The sequence below is a fragment of the Ranitomeya variabilis genome, chromosome 1, assembly GCF_051348905.1.
Source record: "Ranitomeya variabilis isolate aRanVar5 chromosome 1, aRanVar5.hap1, whole genome shotgun sequence".
NCBI classification, from domain to species: Eukaryota; Metazoa; Chordata; class Amphibia; order Anura; family Dendrobatidae; genus Ranitomeya; species Ranitomeya variabilis.
This window is the reverse complement of record NC_135232.1, coordinates 996731612-996752495: the sequence shown is the minus strand read 5'-3', so window position 1 is coordinate 996752495 and position 20884 is coordinate 996731612. Positions and strand designations below refer to the sequence as shown.

At 45.0% G+C, this 20884-nt stretch overlaps 1 protein-coding gene across 7 annotated transcripts in view; it reads left to right on the top strand.

Annotated features, from left to right (window-relative positions):
- Positions 1 to 20884, top strand: part of NEK1 (NIMA related kinase 1) — a 143909-nt gene that overhangs the window by 63311 nt on the left and 59714 nt on the right. For all 7 annotated transcript variants that reach the window (XM_077279490.1, XM_077279489.1, XM_077279487.1 and 4 more), the window contains 2 exons: positions 18381 to 18452; positions 18971 to 19066. In XM_077279490.1, the coding sequence (XP_077135605.1) occupies positions 18381 to 18452; positions 18971 to 19066 (168 nt within the window). The remainder of the gene's footprint in view (positions 1 to 18380; positions 18453 to 18970; positions 19067 to 20884) is intronic.

Below are 20884 nucleotides of genomic sequence, written 5' to 3'. Positions count from 1 at the left end.
TCTTTAATCGCCGTTTATAATGAGGTTTTGGTCTATTTTTTTTTTTTTTTACATGGCCGAGAACCTGTCACCACGTTTTTCCCATATAAACTAGGGCCAGCACCTGTAAGCCCTATGTGACAGCATTCTAGAATGCTGTATATAAAAATGCTTCTCTGTAAATTAGAATATCATCAAAAAGTTAATTTATTTCAGTTCTTCAATGCAAAAAAGTGAAACTAATATATTCTATAGAGTCATTACAAACAGAGTGATCTATTTCAAGTGTTTATTTCTGTTAATGTTGATGATTATGTCTTACAGCCAACGAAAACCTAAAAGTCATTATCCCAGTAAATTAGAATACTTTATAACACCAGCTAGAAAAATGATTTTAAAATCCAAAATGTTGGCCTAATTAAATGTAAAATGGGGAAAAAAGTTTTAGTCCGCCACCAATTGTGCAAGTTCTCCCACTTAAGAAGACGAGAGAGGCCTGTAATTGACATCATAGGTAGACCACCACTATGAGAGTCAAAACTGAGAAAACAAATCCAGAAAATCACCTTGTTTGATTTGGCAAGATTTATTTTGCATATTATGGTGGAAAATAAGTATTTGATCACCACCTAAAAACATGCAAGATTTCTGGCTCTCACAGACCTGTAACTTCTTTAAGAGGCTCCTCTGTCCTCCACTCATTACCTGTAGTAATGGCACCTGTGTGAACTTGTTATCAGTATAAAAGACACCTGTCCACAACTTCAAACAGTCACACTCCAAACTCCACTATGGTGAAGACCAAAGAGCCGTCGAAGGACACCAGAAACAAAATTGTAGCCCTGCACCAGGTTGGGAAGACTGAATCTGCAATAGGCAAGCATCTTGGTGTGATGAAATCAACTGTGGGAGAATAATAAGAAAATGGAAGACATACAAGACCACTGATAATCTCCCTCGATCTGGAGCTCCACTCAAGATCTCACCCTGTGGGGTCAAAATGATCACAAGAACGGTGAGCAAAAATCCCAGAACCACACGGGAGGACCTAGTGAATGACCTGCATAGAGCTGGGACCACTGTAACAAGGGCTACTATCAGTAACACCATACTCTGCCAGGGACTCAGATCCTGCAGTGCCATACGTGTCCCCCTGCTTAAGCCAGTACATGTCTTGATTTCCAAATGAAATGCAAAATTTACTTTCATCTGAAAACAACACCTTGGAGCACTGAGCAATAGTCCAGTTCTTTTTCTCCTTGGCCCAGGTAAGACGCTTCTGGAGTTGTCTATTGTCATGAGTGGCTTGACACAAGGAATGCGACACTTGTAGCCCATGTCCTGGATACCTCTGTGTGTGGTGGCTCTTGAAGCAATGACTGCAGCGGCAGTCCACTCCTTGTGAATCTCCCCCAAATTTTTGAATGGCCTTTTCTTAACAATCCTTTCAAGGCTGCTGTCATCCCGGTTGCTAGTGCACCTTTTTCTACCACACTTTTTCCTTCCACTCAACTTTCCTTTAATATGCTTGGATACAGCACTCTGTGAACAGCCAGCTTCTTTAGCAATGACCTTTTCCAGGTCATCCACCTGACAGCACCATGGAGGTTGTCTTCTTATCCACAGTGGGACAGGAAACCACGAGTATAAAAGGACCCTCCCCTTACCAATCATCAGTGTTTTTCCTGTCCCACTTTGGATAGGAACTGCGAGACTCCGGCAAGCTCCGTGGGGAGTGTGGATCGGGGGGTCTAGGCCCTTTTTACCCTTCCCGCTACAAGACCCGGTGCGCTGAAACCCGACACAGGGTCCCTCAGCCTACCCAGTGTAGCGCTGCTCCTGGGATTGCCGGCCGTTTCCTCCCAAGGGGGGCTCTCGTCCGTGCACGCCGAAACTTCTCCGATCCGCCCTGTGAACAGGAGGCGGTCAGGCGGCTCACCGCAGCACCGCATCACCTGAGCGGCGCCGCACGCTGAAGTCCGGAGTAGCCTCTTCCGGGTTGCGTCAGGCGGGGTCGGCGTCTCTGTTTCCGGCTATGGAGTCGGAGCACTTCCGGGGCATGCCGGCGAGCACAAGCGCTCCAACGCCAGGAAAGGATATAAAGTAATGGGAGTAGGTAGACCCCTATCCTGCAATATCCGAGATGGATGATTCCGCCAGGATAGAGGGTGATAATCAGGCTCACGTAAGTCCCCCTGAAGAGGGCAACTGTTAATGCTTACCTCCCGGGTGTTCCTACCTCCTTCTAAACAGGGCCGCTTCTATTATTATAGGTAGCCTCCACCGCCGCAGCTAAGAAAGGGAGATGTAAGAAGTGCACTTTATGCTCCACTAAACTAAAGGACACATGGCAGAAACCCCTGTGTGAGCCCTGCACTAACCGCATACTGGGCGAAGAGCAGGCCTCTCTCATGTCTAACATGCGGGCTATTATCAGGGAGGAGGTACAGGCATCAGTCTCTGGCTTAATGACCCCTCAACCCTCACAACCAGATAATAAGAAGAGAATGAGGGATTCGGACTCTACGTCTGAAGGAGCCTTGTCCGATTCAGAGCTGGAGGATGAGGAGTTTAAAGACCCTCCCGGGAGGGGGAAAAAATACTTATTTTCCTCTGCGGACACGGACGAGCTCCTGGGTGCAGTAAGGCACACTATGCAAATTGAAGAGCCGCCAGCCTCTTGTTCTATCCAAGATGAAATGTTCGGCGGGTTACGAGCCCAGACCTCAAAAGTCTTTCCTGTCAACGCTCATATTCGTGGAATGATTCTGGAGGAATGGGAGGAGGCGGAAAAACGCCTGATCATTCCAAAAGACTTTAAACTACGCCTCCCTTTTGATCCAGCGGAGGTCAAAGACTGGGAGGATGTCCCTAAAATAGACATTCCCTTAGCCAGAGTCTCCAAAAGAACTGCAATACCCTTTGAGGACTCATCTAACTTAAAGGAGGCTATGGATAGGAAGGCAGACAGTCTCTTAAAACGAGCCTGGGAGAGCTCAGCAGCTGTAATGCGTGCGAACATAGCAGCAACCTCGGTAGCACGGTCTATGCACCTATGGGTGGATGACCTAGCGGACCAGCTTTCCTCTAAAACCCCTAGAGAAACAATATTAAAATCCCTTCCCCTCCTTAAAATGGGTACAGATTTTTTAGCAGACGCATCGGCAGAAACAGTAAGATTTACGGCCAGGAATCAATCCCTATCAAATGCGGCCAGAAGAGCCATCTGGCTCAAGAACTGGTCCGGGGACGTACATTCCAAAAATAAGCTTTGCGCCATACCATTTTCAGGGGGAAGAGTATTCGGTCCGGTACTAGATGACATCTTAGAGAAAGCGTCAGATGATAAAAAGGGGTTCCCAGAGGACAAACGCAGAAAGTTTCAGCCCTTTCGGAGATCACGTTTTAATCAAAAAACTGACTATAGGGGGAAAGGGAAACAAGGAAGGTGGAGTTACCCGAAGGGTGGAGAATCTAGAACCAAAAATAAAGAATCCACCTTTTCAGGTTCAACATCAGGTTACCACAGAAAATGACGCCACCAGAGTGGGGGGGCGTTTAACCAGGTTTTCGGGAGGCTGGCAAAAGATCACTACAAGCCCATGGGTGTTACAACTAGTTGCTCAGGGTTACAGGATCGAATTCTCTTCTCCTCCCCCACAAAAATTCCTGATCTCCAGCCCCCATCTCACCGCGACATCTCCCATGTGGGTAGATATTCAGGATCTGCTAAAAACAGCTGCGATTGTCCCTGTACCTCCCCAAGAGATAGGACAGGGGTTTTATTCAAGCCTATTCTCTATAATAAAACCTTCGGTGGAGTCAAGAACTATCATAAATCTCAAACACTTAAATTCTTGGGTAGTATACAAACGATTCAAAATGGAATCGATAAAATCTACGATTCCCCTCCTGGACAGGGGAGTGGTTATGTGCACTCTAGATTTAAAGAGTGCGTATTACCACGTTCCTATCTGCCTAAACCACCAAAAATATCTGAGGTTTGCAGTAGAAAAAGGAGGAAAAGTCCTTCATTACCAGTTTCGCTGTCTTCCGTTCGGTCTAGCTTCGGCGCCAAGGGTTTTTACGAAGATTATGATAGAGGTAGTAGCCTACCTAAGAAATCGAGATATCTTAGTCATTCCGTATCTGGACGACTTCCTAGTGGTTGCAGACACGGTAAATCAACTCAGGACCGACTGTCAGTTTGTAATCTCCACACTGCAGAATTTGGGGTGGATCATAAACTGGAAAAAATCCGATCTAGTACCCAAACGGAGGATAAAATTCCTCGGAGTCATGTTAGACTCAAACGTCAGAATGTCCTTTCTGCCGGAGGAAAAACTGCGAGGTATAATAAGCAAGATTCATCTTTTCGCGAAGAGCAGGGTTTCCATCAGAGACGCCATGAAGATCCTAGGACTGATGACGGCCTGCATACCTTGCGTAAATTGGAGTCAATTTCACTCCCGACAGCTTCAACAGGCGATTCTCTCATCCTGGGACAGAAGACAGGGATCCTTAGACAAGGTGATACAGCTGCCAAACCAGGTGAAGACCTCGTTGCGTTGGTGGACAGATCCCAAAAACCTCAGGCGGGGAGTGCCCTGGAATCATGCTCCCGAAGTGATAATTACCACGGACGCAAGTCAACAAGGCTGGGGAGGCCACGTCCAGGGAAGGTATTACCAGGGTCAGTGGACCCGGGAAAACAGCACGCGATCCTCAAACTTCAGAGAGCTGCTCGCAGTCTGGAAGGTCCTATCTTCAGCACAGGCCTTGGTGAAGAACAGACACGTAAAGGTGCTCTCGGACAACACAACAGCAGTTGCGTTCCTTCGACATCAGGGTGGTCCGAGACACAGGGCTCTACAGCAGTTGGCAGAACGAATCTTCAGGTGGGCAGAAGTGATGGTACTCTCAATCTCTGCAGTTCACTTGGAAGGTTCCAGCAACCAAGTAGCAGACTTCCTGAGCAGGAGGACGGTTCTATAAACAGAATGGGAGTTAAACAACGTGGTTTTCAAAGACCTGTGTCGTTATTGGGGGTACCCGGAGATAGACCTCTTTGCAACCAGACGGAACGCAAAGGCCAGCATCTTCTATTCACTAAACCCTCAGGAGAACCCGGCCGGAGTCGATGCCTTCTCCCAATCATGGGAGAGAGGCCTGTTGTACGCGTTCCCGCCGCTTGCTCTAATACCAAGAACTCTCAGGAAGATCGCAGAAGACGGAGCCAAAGTCCTGCTTGTAGTGCCGTACTGGCCGAAGAGGAGTTGGTTTGCCTTACTGAAAAAGATGTCGAAGGAGAAACCAGTTTTTCTTCCACAAAGAACGGATCTCCTCTTTCAAGGTCCCATTCTCCACCAAAATCCGGAATCCCTCCGTCTATCAGCCTGGATCCTGAGCGGCAAGTCCTAAGAGCAAAGGGTTTATCGGACGAGGTGATCTCTACATTAAAAGCAAGCAGGAAGCCAGTAACCTCTTCAATCTATTCCAAAATCTGGAAAAAATTCTGCAGCTACTGTGGAGAAACTACAGTCGATACTGACCGCCCTAATGTTCCCAAAATCCTTGACTTTCTACAGGCAGGGTTTAATGCAGGTCTCAGACCCAGTACCTTACGGGTACAAATTGCGGCCCTTAGTGTTTTCTATGACTGTACTTTATCAGCTCACCCATGGATAAGTCGATTTTCCAGGGCAGTTGCAAGACTAAAACCTCTAATAAGGAAAACTATCCCACCATGGGACTTAAATCTGGTTCTTAACGAATTATGTAAAATTCAATTTGATTTGGAGGATAACCCAGACATAGGTAAATTGTCCCTAAAAACGGCCTTCCTTGTAGCCATTACTTCCGCAAAGAGACTGGGAGAGCTTCAAGCCCTCTCTATTCAAGATCCATACTTACAGATTTTTCATGACAGGCTGGTTCTGAGACTGGACCCGGCTTTCCTCCCGAAGGTGGTCTCCGATTCAAATATTAATCAGGAGGTCATACTTCCTTCTTTCTTTCAGTCACCCAGAAATCAAAAAGAGTCTCTTTACCATAGTCTGGACGTTAGAGAATCGGTTCTTAAATACCTAGAAATTACAGCACCCTGGAGGGTAGATAATAACCTTTTTGTTCAGTTTAGAGGCCCGAATAAGGGTAGGAAGGTGTCTAAATCCACAATCGCGAGATGGATTAGATCCACAATAATCTCGGCCTATAAAGCCCGGGGGAGGGATCCACCGGGTTATATCAGAGCACATTCGTCTAGGTCAATGGCAGCCTCATGGGCAGAAAAAGGGGGGGCGTCAGCAGATCAAATTTGTAACGCCGCTTCCTGGTCGAGTCTTAGTACATTCGCCAAACATTACAAACTAGATGTGATGTCAACACAATTAAGTTTTGGCAGGAGGGTACTCCAGGCAGTATTCCCACCCTAGGAAGTAGTCGGCTTTGGTACTTCTCCATGGTGCTGTCAGGTGGATGACCTGGAAAACGGTAATTAGTCTTACCGGTAATAGTATTTCCAGGAATCCATCCTGACAGCACTGCTAGTTTCCCTTCTCATGCTAATTTACTAAGATCTGATGTGATGTAAACATTTGTATCTTGCTTGTGTTTAAATAAAATATTCTTTTTTGGCATCCATCCAGATGTGGTACTTTGAAAATCACTGATGATTGGTAAGGGGAGGGTCCTTTTATACTCGTGGTTTCCTGTCCCACTGTGGATAAGAAGACAACCTCCATGGTGCTGTCAGGATGGATTCCTGGAAATACTATTACCGGTAAGACTAATTACCGTTTTTTGGCTTTCCCTCCTTGTGGAGTGTGTCAATGACTGCCTTCTGGACATCTGCAAGTCAGCAGTCTTCCTACTGAAACAGACTAAAGGTATGTGCACATGGTGAGGAATTGGCAGCGCTTTGGACGCAGCACATGTCCGCTGCATCCAAAGCGCTGCTGGCATTTGAATTCAGGTGACTCGGCATGTGTTCATTGAACTGTGTGGAATCTATGCGTCCAATACATTGGACGCAAGTCTCCGCAAGATAAATTAACATACTGAAGTCTGGAAAGATGCGCCGCCTGTCCATCTCCGCAGGAGATCCACTGACACCATTGCACGCATAGTGGGTATGGGATTTCTTGAAATCCCATCCACTATGCTGTAACATCTGGAAGCTGCAGGTTGAACGCTGTGGATGTACGTAGCATCCAACCTGCAGCGTTTACGGACGGTAGGAACACACCCTTAGGGCCCTTTTTAAACGCTTAGGAAGCCTTTGCAGGTGTTTTTGTTAATTATTCTAATTTACTGAGATAATGACTTTTGGGTTTTCATTGGCTGTAAGTCATAATCATCAACATTAACAGAAATAAACACTTGAAATAGATCACTCTTTAATGGCTCTACACTATGTTCCAAATTATTATGCAAATGACATTTTTCTCTGATTTTCCTAAATGGTTGGTGCAAATGACAGTCAGTCTAATAAAAGTCATCACCCGTTAGAGTATACATCGAATTTTATTGAATAAACCTCCCAATGATAACAGTATAATCTCCAAAATGAATAAAAACTTAAAATGCACTGTTCCAAATTATTAGGCACAGTAGAATTTCTAAACATTTGATATGTTTTAAAGAACTGAAAATGCTCATTTGTGGAATTTGCAGCATTAGGAGGTCACATTCACTGAACAAAAAAGCTATTTAACTCCAAAACATCCTAACAGGCCAAGTTACATGTTACAATAGGAACCTTTCTTTGATATCACCTTCACAATTCCTGCATCCATTGACCTTGTAAGTTTATGGAGAGTTTCTGCTTGCATTTCTTTGCATGAAGTCAGAATAGCCTCCCAGAGCTGCTGTTTTGATGTGAACTGCCTCCCACCCTCATAGATCGTTTGCTTGATGATACTCCAAAGGTTCTCTATAGGGTTGAGGTCAGGGGAAGATGGTGGCCACACCATGAGTTTATCTCCTTTTATGCCCATAGCAGCCAATGACTCAGAGGTATTCTTTGCAGCATGAGATGGTGCAGTGTCATGCATGAAGATGATTTTGCTCCTGAAGGCACATTTCTGCTTTTTATACCATGGAGGAAAGTTGTCAGTCAGAAACTCTATATACTTTGCAGAGGTCATTTTCACACCTTCAGGAACCTTAAAGGGCCCTACTAGCTGTTTCTCCATGATTCCGGCCCAAAACATGACTCCTCCACCTCCTTGCTGTTGTTGCAGCCTTGTTGGGACATGGTGGCCATACACCAACCATCCACTACTCCATCCATTTGGACCATCCAGGGTTGCTCAACACTTATCAGTAAACAAGAATGTTTGGAAATTAGTCTTCATGTATGTGTGGGCCCAATGCAACCATTTCTGCTTGTGAACACTGTTTAAGGGTGGCCGAATAGTAGGTCTATGCACCACAGCAAGCCTTTGAAGGAGCCTACACCTTGAGGTTCGAGGGACTCCAGAGGCACCAGCAGCTTCAAATATCTGTTTGCTGCTTTGTAATGGCTTTTTAGCAGCTGCTCTCTTAATCCGATGAACTTTCCTGGCAGAAACCTTCCTCATTATGCCTTTATCAGCACAAACACATCTGTGCTCAGATACAGCCACAAATCTCTTAACAGTACGATGATCACGCTTAAGTTTTCGGGAAATTTCTAATATTTTTATCCCTTTACCAAGGCATTGCACTATTTGATGCTTTTCAGCAGCAGAGAGATCCTTTTTCTTTCCCATGTTACTTGAAAACTGTGACCTGCTTAATAATGTGGAACATCATTTTTAAGTAGTTTTCCTTTAATTAGAATCACCTGGAAAACCAATTATCCCATGTGTTTAAGATTGATTTCAGTGATCCATTGAGCCCTGAGACACAATACCATCCACGAGTTTATTTGAAAAACAAAACATTTAAATCTTTATCACACTTAAATCCAATTTGCATAATAATTTTGAACACAGTGTATATACCGGTAATATGAGTTTCACTTTTTGTATTGAAGAACTGAAATAAATGTAACTTTTTGATGATATTCTAATTTAGTGAGAAGCACTTGTATGTTCCCATAAATTACAAAATAGCTTTTACTATGCTCACCTAAGGGGTGGTTCGGTCTGATAGGCGTCACTTCTCTTGATCCGGTGACTCCTCTCTTCTTGCTCTGTGTGAATGACATGCTCTACGTCATCCACAGTGTCCTCAGCCTTGCGTGCCTCCTCTGCCCTGCCGAAGACAGAGCAAAGTACTGTAATGCGCATGCTTGTGGAAAGGGCAAAGAGCGCTGGCGCATGCGCACTACAATGCATTGCTCTACCCCTGGCAGGGCAGAGAAGTGCGCAGGAGCCTTCTAGACTGCGGGCTTACAGGTGCTTGACTGCGGGCTTACAGGTGCTTGCCTTACTTTATATGGGAAAAATGTTTTTCGTTTGTATTTATGGGTGAGGATGGCACTAAATATGATTCTTGCATATGGAGATGTAACACTCCCATCTGAATAAAGTCTTCTAGACATTTATTCTAAAAAATTTCTAGCTATCATTGGAATTAATGTATTTTTCTTAATAGAAATGCAGTAAGTGAAAAAAATATATTTACATGAAAGAATAGAGAAATTGTAATGATGATGTTAGAAGAGTGAGAATTTCCATATTATGCCTAGCTGAAAAGAACGATCAGTATTCCACAGATCCTAAAGACAGATAATTAAGGGTCAGAGTAGGAGACGTGGGTAGAAAATGCGAATAGTGCATTAATTTCCTCCAGCGGCTGGCATGTGTTCAGAACTGATGCTTTTCAGCACAGCCGTAGCCAGCGATGGAGAGCTATTAATCTAAGCTGCAGACGGCGCTTTCTGGGTGATTAGCTCTCATCAGTGCAAAATATGGATTGATGACGAAGTGAGTGCTCAGACCAGACACCTTTTTCGTGATGTATTGAGTTGTGTGAGACAGGAGGTGTTTGAGCTTTTTGCCGGAAATATTGACATAATGGTGAAATGTCTGTCTAATGTGTAAAACTATCCGCACATGCGATGTATACTAAAAAAGATGCGGTAAGATCATAGCCTTAAGCCTTCAAAGATCTGTAGCTGTGTCTGAATATGTTTGACTCTGTTTTAAAGGGTAAACTTTTTTCTTTCATATATCAGTAATAGGCATGAAAATAAGAAACTGTGTAATGTATCTTGTCAGAGAAATCTGCATCTTTCTCCTCTTTAAGAATGATAATTCATTTTTAAAATTCTCAACTCAAGGTTAAAATCTATCGTCATGCAACAATCCATATTTTCCAAACACTGTTATAATTTTGCTTTGCTACTCCCCCTGGTATGTTGCTACCTGCTCCCCACTTTTCTGGCTCAGATTGATTAACTGATCGTGAAGAGGAGTGAGTTCAGGCCTCCTCCCAATGTTTCACACCCGAATGCATTTGTTAGCAAATATATTGTGAGTAAAGAGTCTGCTTGATGTAGTGCATCATGTAAGTGTATCATGTAAGTGTTGTCCTGAATTATACCAGAATTGAACCAATGGCGGAACTGAAGGTACCTGGATACTTAGTCACAGTAAACATTGTTTCTCTTTGTCTTCATTCTCACCCCCATAGTCCTACACTTCATACTAACCCCCTAATCCCTACACATAGTAATATACTGGTCCTCCCCATCCATCTGACCTCCTGCTTAGAATTGTTCCTCAACATACGATCCTGTGTCTCCAAACACAGGCAGCCACTCTCCTGCTCTCACCTACTAACACTTTCTCTGCCCATTCTCAGGCCGGCGATATTTCTCCAAATCCTGGCCCTCCTCACCACATCTCCAAAGTCATTTCTACCTCTCATCCACGCTCTATAAAAAAATGTCCGCAACCTTTTCAACCTTATACCCATTCGCCCAGCCCCCGCATCCTCTGTCCCTCTAACTTAAACTCTCTGTCTGCAACAAACTTTCATACATCCATGATCTTTTAAATATTAACAAACTTTCCTTCCTTGCCATCACTGAAACCTGGTTCACCCCTCTGACACAGCTTCTCCAGCTGCACTTTTGTATGGTGGATTCCACCTTTCCCACACCCCCAGCCCCAGCAGCAAGCATGGTGGAAGAGTTGGTTTTATCCTGTCAGATAAATATTCCTTCATCCAAATCCCACTGCCACTCTCTGGTACTCTCTCTTCTTTTGAGGTTCACAGAGTGCTCATCTACTCCCCCTCCAACCTCCAACTAGCTGTCATTTATGGCCCCCCGGGCCAGCCACCAACTTCTTAGACCACTTCACTACCTGTCTACTTCATTTCCTTTCTGCTGACATCCTCACTATCATTATGCGTGACTTTAACATACCCCTTGGAAACTTCCCATTCAGCTGTCTGTAAACTTCTATCTCGCACTTCCTCCTTTGGGCTTGCTCAATGGTCTTCTGCAGCCACTCCCAAAGATGGCCGCACACTGGACCTCATCTTCACCCACCTCTGTTCACTATCTAACTTCTCTAACTCACCTCTCACCCTGTCTTGCCACAACATACTCACATTTTCTTCCCTCTCTTCTCCGGGTGCACAATCCCCACTCTACAAACTTGCACACCCTTGCAGAAATCTCAAACACCTTGACCTACACTCACTCTCTGAATCCCTTCGCCCTCTTACACACATATGTTTCTTGCGCAATACTGATGCTGCTGCCTTTTTATATAATACCACAACAGCTGCAGCTGTCAAATCAGTAGTTTCCCTCACACACACCAAAACTTGCACACTCAACAGGCAACCCTGACAAACCAGCCTGACTAAAGAATTGAGGCAGGCTTTCAAGGTTGCTGAGCGGAGATGGAAAAGATCCCACTCCAATAAACACTTTATCGCATTCAAACAGTCCCTCATTACTGTCAAATCCATGCTCACTGCAGCAAAACATACTTCTCATCTCTCATATCCTCCCTGTCTCACAACCCTAAACAGCTATTTAGCACTCTCAATTCATTCCTCCGTCCCCCAGCTCCTGCTCCTTCTCCTTTCCTCACAGTTGAAGACTTTACCTCAGTCTTCAAGCAGAAGACTGATAACATCAGAGAAAGCTTTGGCCTACAGCCCCCACAGCCCCTCATAACTACTCAGCCCTCCTCCTCCAAAACCTGCTTCTCCACCATTACACTAGATCATCTTTCCTCTTTCCTCTCCAAATTACATCTCGCCACCTGTGAACTTTACCTGATACTGTCCCACCTCATCCCAAACCTCACCACGGTCGTCATCCCAACCCTTAACCATCTCTTCAACCTATCACTAACAACTTTCTTTCTCTCATGCTTCAAACGTGCCTCAATTACACCCAGCCTCAAAAAGCCCTCTCTTGACCCATGCTCTTTGTCTAGCTATCGCCCCATATCACTTCTACCCTGTGCCTCAAAACTACTGGAACAACACATCCATTTCGCCATTTTGAACTGTCCTCCCACTTTTCCTCCTGCTCCATCTTTAAGCGCTTGCAATCTGACTTCCGACCGCATCATCCAACTGAAACTGCCCTAACTAAAGTCACCAATGACCTACTAACTGCCAAATCCAAGTGACACTACCAGGGCCGGACTGGGACCAAAAAGCAGCCCTGGCACAAAAAAAATTCACCAGCCCCCACATACAATGAATTACATACACTTCATATATGATGTAGACCGCACACATGCTGGACAACACAACCTCATTATAATACACATCAAATAGTCACACAGACACACACATACATGTACACAGCACACATGCTGGACAACACAGGCTCATTACGTACACATTACTCATTATTACACACACACAAGTATTACACACACGCAAACACTACAGATACCACACACATTACACACACACTACAGATACCGCACACACAAGTATTACACTACAGATACCACACACACATTACACACACTACAGATACCGCACACACATTACACACACACACACACACTACAGATACCGCACACACATGTATTACACTACAGATACCGCACACACATTACACACACTACAGATACCACACACACAAGTATTACACTACAGATACCGCACACACATTACACACACTACAGATACCGCACACACAAGTATTACACTACAGATACCGCACACACATTACACACACTACAGATACCGCACACACATTACACACACACTACAGATACCACACACACATTACACACACTACAGATACCGCACACACAAGTATTACACTACAGATACCGCACACACATTACACACACTACAGATACCGCACACACATTACACACACACTACAGATACCACACACACATTACACACACTACAGATACCGCACACACATTACACACACACTACAGATACCACACACACATTACACACACTACAGATACCGCACACACATTACACACTCACTACAGATACCACACATACATTACACACACTACAGATACCGCACACACATTACACACACACTATAGATACCACACATACATTACACACACTACAGATACCACACATACATTACACACACTACAGATACCGCACACACATTACAGATAACGCACACACATTACACACACTACAGATACCGCACACACATTACACATACTACAGATACTCCACACACATTACACACACTACAGATACTGCACACACATTACACACACACACTACAGATACCGCACACACATTACACACACTACAGATACTGCACACACATTACACACACATACTACAGATACCGCACACATGACACACACACTACAGATACCACACACACATTACACACACACACTACAGATACCACACACATGACACACACACTTCAGATACCGCACACACATTACACACACTACAGATACCACACACACATGACACACACACTACAGATACCGCACACACATTACACACACACACTACAGATACCATACACTAATGTTTTACACACTCACAGACTACACACACACACACACACTTCTGTGTTGCAGAGCAGGCCGATGTCCATGTGCAGCTCTTTAGGTTCTCCTGCTCACAGCAGCTCTGTCCCGGCACCTCCCCCGGTCTCTCCTTCTCTGCCGGGAATGAAAGCAGAGAGATCAGAGCAGGAGATAATGTCACCGCCCTGACTGTGTGCTTCCAGTGGGAGCTAGGGAAGCAGTTCCACCGGCAGGTATTACCTTTCATCTTGCGTGCTGCTGTTCTCTGCCACTGTTCTCTGACACTGGTACTTTCCACTCAGCCAGCATGTGCCGATCGAGCGGCCCACTACAAGCACCGGCCCTTCTGGCATTTGCCCGAAGTGCCCGATGCTCAGTCCGGCCCTGGACACTACTCTGTCCTTCTCCTCCTGGACCTGTCATCTACCTTTGACACAGTGGACCATTCCCTCTTACTACAGATTCTCTCATCTCTTGGCATCACAGACTTGGCCCTACCTTAGATCTCCTCATGCGTTACAGACTGGAGTTTCAGCATCTCCCAGTCACACACCACCTCCTCTCCTCACCCCCTATCTGTTGATGTCCCCCTAGGTCAGAGGTGTCAAACTGCATTCCTCGAGGGCCGCCAACAGGTCATGTTTTCAGGATTTCCTTAGCATTCCACAAGGTGCTGGAATCATTCTGTGCAGGTGATTAAATTATCACCTGTGCAATACAAGGAAATCCTGAAAACATGACCTGTTGGCGGCCCTCGAGGAATGCAGTTTGACACCTCTGCCCTAGGTTCAGTTCTATGACCCCTGCTCCTCTACATCTACACCTTCAGTCTGGAAGAGCTCATAGAGTCCCACGGCTTTCAGTATCACCTCTATGCTGAAGACACACAGATCTCCCTCTCTGGACCCCATATTACCTCCTTACTAACCAGAATCCCACAATGTCTGGCCGCTATTTCATCTTTTCTTCTCTGTTAGATTTCTTAAACTTAACATGGATAAAACAGAATTCATCATCTTTCCACCATCTTATTCAACCCACCCAAACAGACCTATCCATCAAAGTCAATGGCTGCCTACTTTCCTCAGTCCCCCAAGATCGCTGTCTCAGGGTAACCCTTGACTCTGATCTCTCTTTCAAACCACATATCCAAGCCCTTTCCACTTCCTGCAGACTCCAACTCAAAAATATTTCCCGGATCCTCACATTCCTCAACCAAGAATCTGCAAAAACACTAGTGCATGCCCTCATCTCCTGCCTCGACTACCGTAAACTCCGGCTTTATGACATCACCTCTAACACTCTCGCACCTCTCCAATCTATCCTAAACTCTGCTGCCCAACTAATCCATCTACCCCTGCTATTCCCCGGCCTCTCTTCTCTTTCAATCCCTTTATTGGCTTCCTATTGTACAGAGACTCCAATTCAAAACCTAACCTTGGCATGCAAAGTCATCCGTAATCTATCTCCTCTATACATCTGTGACCTAGTCTCCCTGTACTTACCTACACGCAACCTCCAATCTTCACAACATCTCCTTTTCTATTCGCCTCTTATTTTCTCTTCCTACAATACAAGATTTTTCCTGTGTATCCACTCTACTCTGGAACTACCTGAGGTCTGTTCTACCTCAACATATCAGACTCTTGCCTACTGTGGAAACCTTCAAAAAGACCTACCTCTTCCGACAAGCCTACAACCAACTGTATCCTCACCTATGCCTTGTAGATTGTGAGCCCTCGCGGGCAGGGTCCTCTCCTCCTGTACCAGTCAGTGACTCATTTTGTTCAAGATAATTGAACTTGTATTTTATGTACACCCCTTTACACATGTAAAGCGCCATGGAATAAATGGCTCTATAATAATATATAATAATTATCTTCAGTGAACACAAATCTTCCCATTGCTGAGATAGGAGATAACAGGTGCTCATAAAGTTCTAGAAAGAACTGTAATTGTGTTTTCAGAAAGACTTGCAGTAGGATGTCTGTTACTGCATCTAGCTCCTCCATCCTCCCCCCTCCATAGAATTTTAAAAGCCCCAATTGTTATCTTCTATCTCAGTATTGGGAAAATCTATCTATACTGAATATTTCACTTATGAATTGAGAGTGTAAGATCAGTCAAAGAGAAGAAAGAAGCAGATTACTGTTATAATCTGTTACAACGTTTCCTATTTTCACTCAATAGTAATTGTTACGCATGTGGTTGTGGAAACACTCTGCCATGGTCCGGGGAGAGCCTGGAGGGGTGTAACTAAATGAGCACAGACTCTTCGCTAGAGCCCCTGATGGTGGGGTTAGACTTGGCTTCAGGTGCACACCAGGTGCTATTCCAGGACGGACCTACGGAGCCATGGCAGCTGACAACAACATGGGGGACAAGGAAGCAGGACTGGCCAGTAACTGGTTTGTGGAATGGTACGGCACAAGCATGACTGCAATGGGAACATGGGACGGCCACAGTATGGGATCACAGATGCAGGTTCTCAGGTGCAAGTACAGACTGGACAAGTAAGCGGTACCAGTACAGGTCAGACGGATCAGGATCGTGACTAGAAACAGGCAGGATGGATTCAGTATGGGTATAGCAGGGAGGACCGGGACAGGTACAGACAGAGCGGACTGGATCAGGAGCACGGAGACCTTATAACTAACTAACAGGAAACACATAGAATAATTAAGTTGCTAAGGTAACTCCCAATTGGGGAAGGTGCCTTATACACAAGAAATAACCCAGTAATTGGCTGGGGATATCTTTAGCAGGTCCAAGGAGCAGACAGGCGTCAAGTGAGCGCGAACGAATAAGTACACACGTTGACGTTCTGGCAGGGGAAGGAGAGGACACGTGCAGAGGTGCCGGTGGAGCCCTAACAATATTAATAACCGTCATTTTAATACAAATTAAAATGACAGTTTCTCTTTGCATCAAACATGTTACAACCCAGTATAAGAGATCTTTTATTCCCCTAATATTTGCCATCATTGGACGGAACATGCTTAGGCTACGTTCACATTTGCGTTGTTGGGCGCAGCGACGCAACCAACCACGCATGCACACAACGCAGCGTTTTGCGACGCATGCGTTGTCATAAGATCCTACTGATCGGGACTTTCGGTTCAGGGAAAACGCTACAAGTAGCGTCCCCTGCGCCCTGTCTTGTGCGTCTATATGATGCATGCGTCGTAAAACGCAGTACAACGCGTACCGGCGCATGTTAAAGATAGGGACGCATGCGTCGATGACGCTACGCCCAACAACGCAAATGTGAACGTAGCCTTATAAGTATTAAAAGAGGCAGCCCGTGCTATCAACATTTATCTAATGTGAATTGACATAAGAATTAACTGATCATTTATTGGTTGTAATTGTTTAGGTCAGCCAAATTCTTTTTGGCAATAGGTATAGGGATAACTTTTATTATGCTCTTATTACGATTAGAGTTTTCCTTCATTTCAGTGGTTGTCTGGTATTGGGGGGAGGCATGTGATTTTCCCACAAATGGCATTCGGGGGTTTGTGTTAGATGCTACAGCTCAGCCTCATTTACTTTAAGGAATGGCATTTATCACCCATATAAAGGATAGATGATAACTATATAATTGGTAAGGGTCTGACTACTGGGACCCCGATGATCTTGAGTATAGGCTCCTAAAGTCCTCTACAATGGAACGGTAGTGAGCGGTCTGAGCACCACTTGTATAAACCGCGGATGGAGCAGTGTTTGCACATGCTCAACACCTGTTCTCGTGATTGATTGGTCCCAGCAGCCGAACTGCTTATGGGATAGAAAAATATTGAAATTTGAGAATCCTCAGTGGTTGATACTTTTTAATAGCTAACTGAAAAGATGGTAACAAAAAGCAAGGATTTGAGACTACTCATCACACATAGTGTAACACAAAATCTGAAGAGTCACACATTTATATACAACAGGGCACAGGAATAATGCAATAGATAAGACGTGAAGCAGAACTATCCAGGTGGGACGGGGAGAAAACAGTTGTGTCAGTAAATAATATTGGAGTTCATGTAGGAGAAGTGTGAAAGTTTGAGTCCTCTGAGGTCTGGTCCATGGTTGTGATGTCCCACGAGGTCTGAGGAGCACATTCCTTAATGGATGTACAAAGGACATTAATCCATGCGACTCATTCGTTCCTGCTCTGAATGTGTCAAAGGTCATCATATGTTTGTATTCCCAGACTCTTCTGTTTCTCTGGGACATGAAGTTACCTTTATACTAGTAATCTCATGTTCATGATGCAGCAATCAGGGCTACAGAAATGTTTGGCCACAGGTAGAACAGTAAAAGAAGAAAGAACAGATCTAAGTTTTTGTCCCGTATTCGCCAAATACAAACATGGACAAGAGTGGGGCTGTTTATTGGGAGTCCCCCTTTTTATTCCCTGACCATCCCTTTAATGAGAGTGCCTTTTATTTTACTGATCTTAAACAGGAAGAAGGGCAGCGTGAAAAGGATAATAATGATGAAGCCGAGCAGCGAAGAAAGAAAATCGAAGCTTTAAAGGTATGATTGAAGCCCACAAGCCAGTCACTGTCCCCTGATGAATGTCCAGTGTTCTCGGCCTGCAGTTTATAGGATTAGTGGCCTGACTCACGCGAGGACCAAGCACGATCTCCAGGGTCTGATTTACTAGTCTCCATCTCTGTTGCCTCATTCATTAAAATTGCAATTTTTCTAGACTGTGATTCACCGTCTCTGAAATTGAATTGTGTGTACATAGCATTTGCCTGTAAGCAGGTAATCCGCTTGTTATCCATTCCATCTGCTCCAGCTGAAGCCTAGCTGTACGTTCCTGACACAGCCGCTCAGCATGTATGACAGATGAATGGCGGCAGTGCGCTCTCGCCGCAGCATCATATCCTGCCTAGCTTTGCAATCCATCCCCTCACATAAACACTTAACACTGCATTTTCTATACCCATGTTGTCTTTGTCCATATGTTATTCATCAAGAGCTAACTCTAAACTAAGTTCATGATCGGCTTTGTATGACCTCTGTTTTTCTTTTTTCTTTCTTTGGAGGCCCAAGCAAATGCTCGAGCGGCTGTAATAAAAGAGGAACTTGAACGAAAGAGGAGAGAAGCGGATGAGAGGGAAAAGAGAGCCTGGGAGGAACATGTAAGCGATGAGCACTGTGAAGACCTGCGGTATACGAGCCCCAAATTCTTCAGTACTAGGTTCACCTAGTCACTCTCACTTTTCCTTTATTTTATGGGGTTTTTTTTATACATATAACCATTGAAAGGATACTATCTGACCTTATGACAGTAATCAAAAGAAAAATGCTTTACTAGTTTCAGCTTGCTGGGGATTAAAGAGAATAAAAGAGTGTATATTTCCTCCAAAGCCGATAGACATGGAAATAGCTGTTGAGACCCCTACAGTCAGGTTAGTGGTTAAGGGGAGTCTGTCTGCAGGATTTTGCTATACATTACATTACATAGGGAGAAAAGCCTGATTCCAGGGATCTGTCACTTACTGGGCTGATTGGTATTGTTTTTATAAAAAACTTCTTTTGTCTGATCAAGGTGTAGCACAGCTAAGAGTTTAACTGTGTATAACCCCGCCGATACCCCTGACTGTCAGCTTTCTATGTACACTGTGCATTGTGAGCAGCTGCTAATCAGTGGGGGCAGCAGGTTACACAGATTGGCCTGACTGCTCTGCACCTGAGCTGTAGTCCCAGCAGTGTTAATCTCCTGCTGATTGCATTGAAACTATAACACAGTCTAATAAGTGACACATTTCTGGAATCAGGGTCTCGTACCCTATAGTATACTGTTCTCCGATTAAAGGGAACCTGTCACCCCCAAAATCGATGGTGAGGTAAGCTCACCTTCATCAGGGGCTTATCTACAGCATTCTGTAATTCTGTAGATAAGCCCCCGATGTTACCTAAAAGAGGAGAAAAAGAGGTTAGATGATACTCACCCAGGGGTGGTCCCGCTGCGGTCCGGGTCCGATGGGTGTCTCAGGTCTGGTCCGGGGCCTCCCATCTTCATTCCATGACTTCTCTTCTGGTCTTCACTCCTCGGCTGCGGCCTGAGCACTGCAGTACTTTGCTCTGCCCTCAACAGGGCAGACAAAATACGCCTGCGCCGCAGCCGTGGTGTGAAGACCAGAGGAGGACGTCATGGAATGAAGATGGGAGGCCCCGGACCAGACCTGAGACACCCATCGGACCCGGACCGCAGCGGGACCGCCCCTGGGTGAGTATAATCTAACGTCTTTTTCTCCTCTATTAGGTAACATCGGGGGCTTATCTACAGCATTACAGAATGCTGTAGATAAGCCCCTGATGCTGTTGAGCTTACCTCACCATCGATTTTGGGGGTGACAGGTTCCCTTTAAATAACAAATAACTGCTGACGGATTCCCTTTAACTTCTAGAGATATAGAAAAATCCCACTCGCATACATATGATGCAGAATGTTAGCGCTGATGAGCAAGTTGGACCGTAACAAAGACATATGAACATGGCCTTCATGGCGATGTCACAAGGGCGTGCTGTGGTGGGGAGAGGTGATTTACAGCCTGTGCATTGATTACATCTTAGGCTAGTTTCACATTTGCGGTTAAGTCCGCAGTGTATCGTCCACAACCGCAAACGCATGCAAAAACGCATGCAAACGTCTGATAACGCAGCGTTTTTTATCCCCATCAGCTTACACATGATGGTAAAAAAAAACTCAGCGTTTGCATGCGTTTTTACATGTGTTTGCGCTTTTTATGCGCATGCGTTTGATATTTCCAGGAGGGTGTGTCTTTAATGGGCATGTCTAAATCAGTTCCTGGACATGCGCAGTCCGACGTGCGCAAGCGCATCAAACGCACACGTACGCAATGACATGTGTACACATGCGTTCCCATAGACAGTAATGCGTTTTTTTTGCCGCATTCCTTGCGCTAACAATCGCATACGTTTCTAGGCTGCAA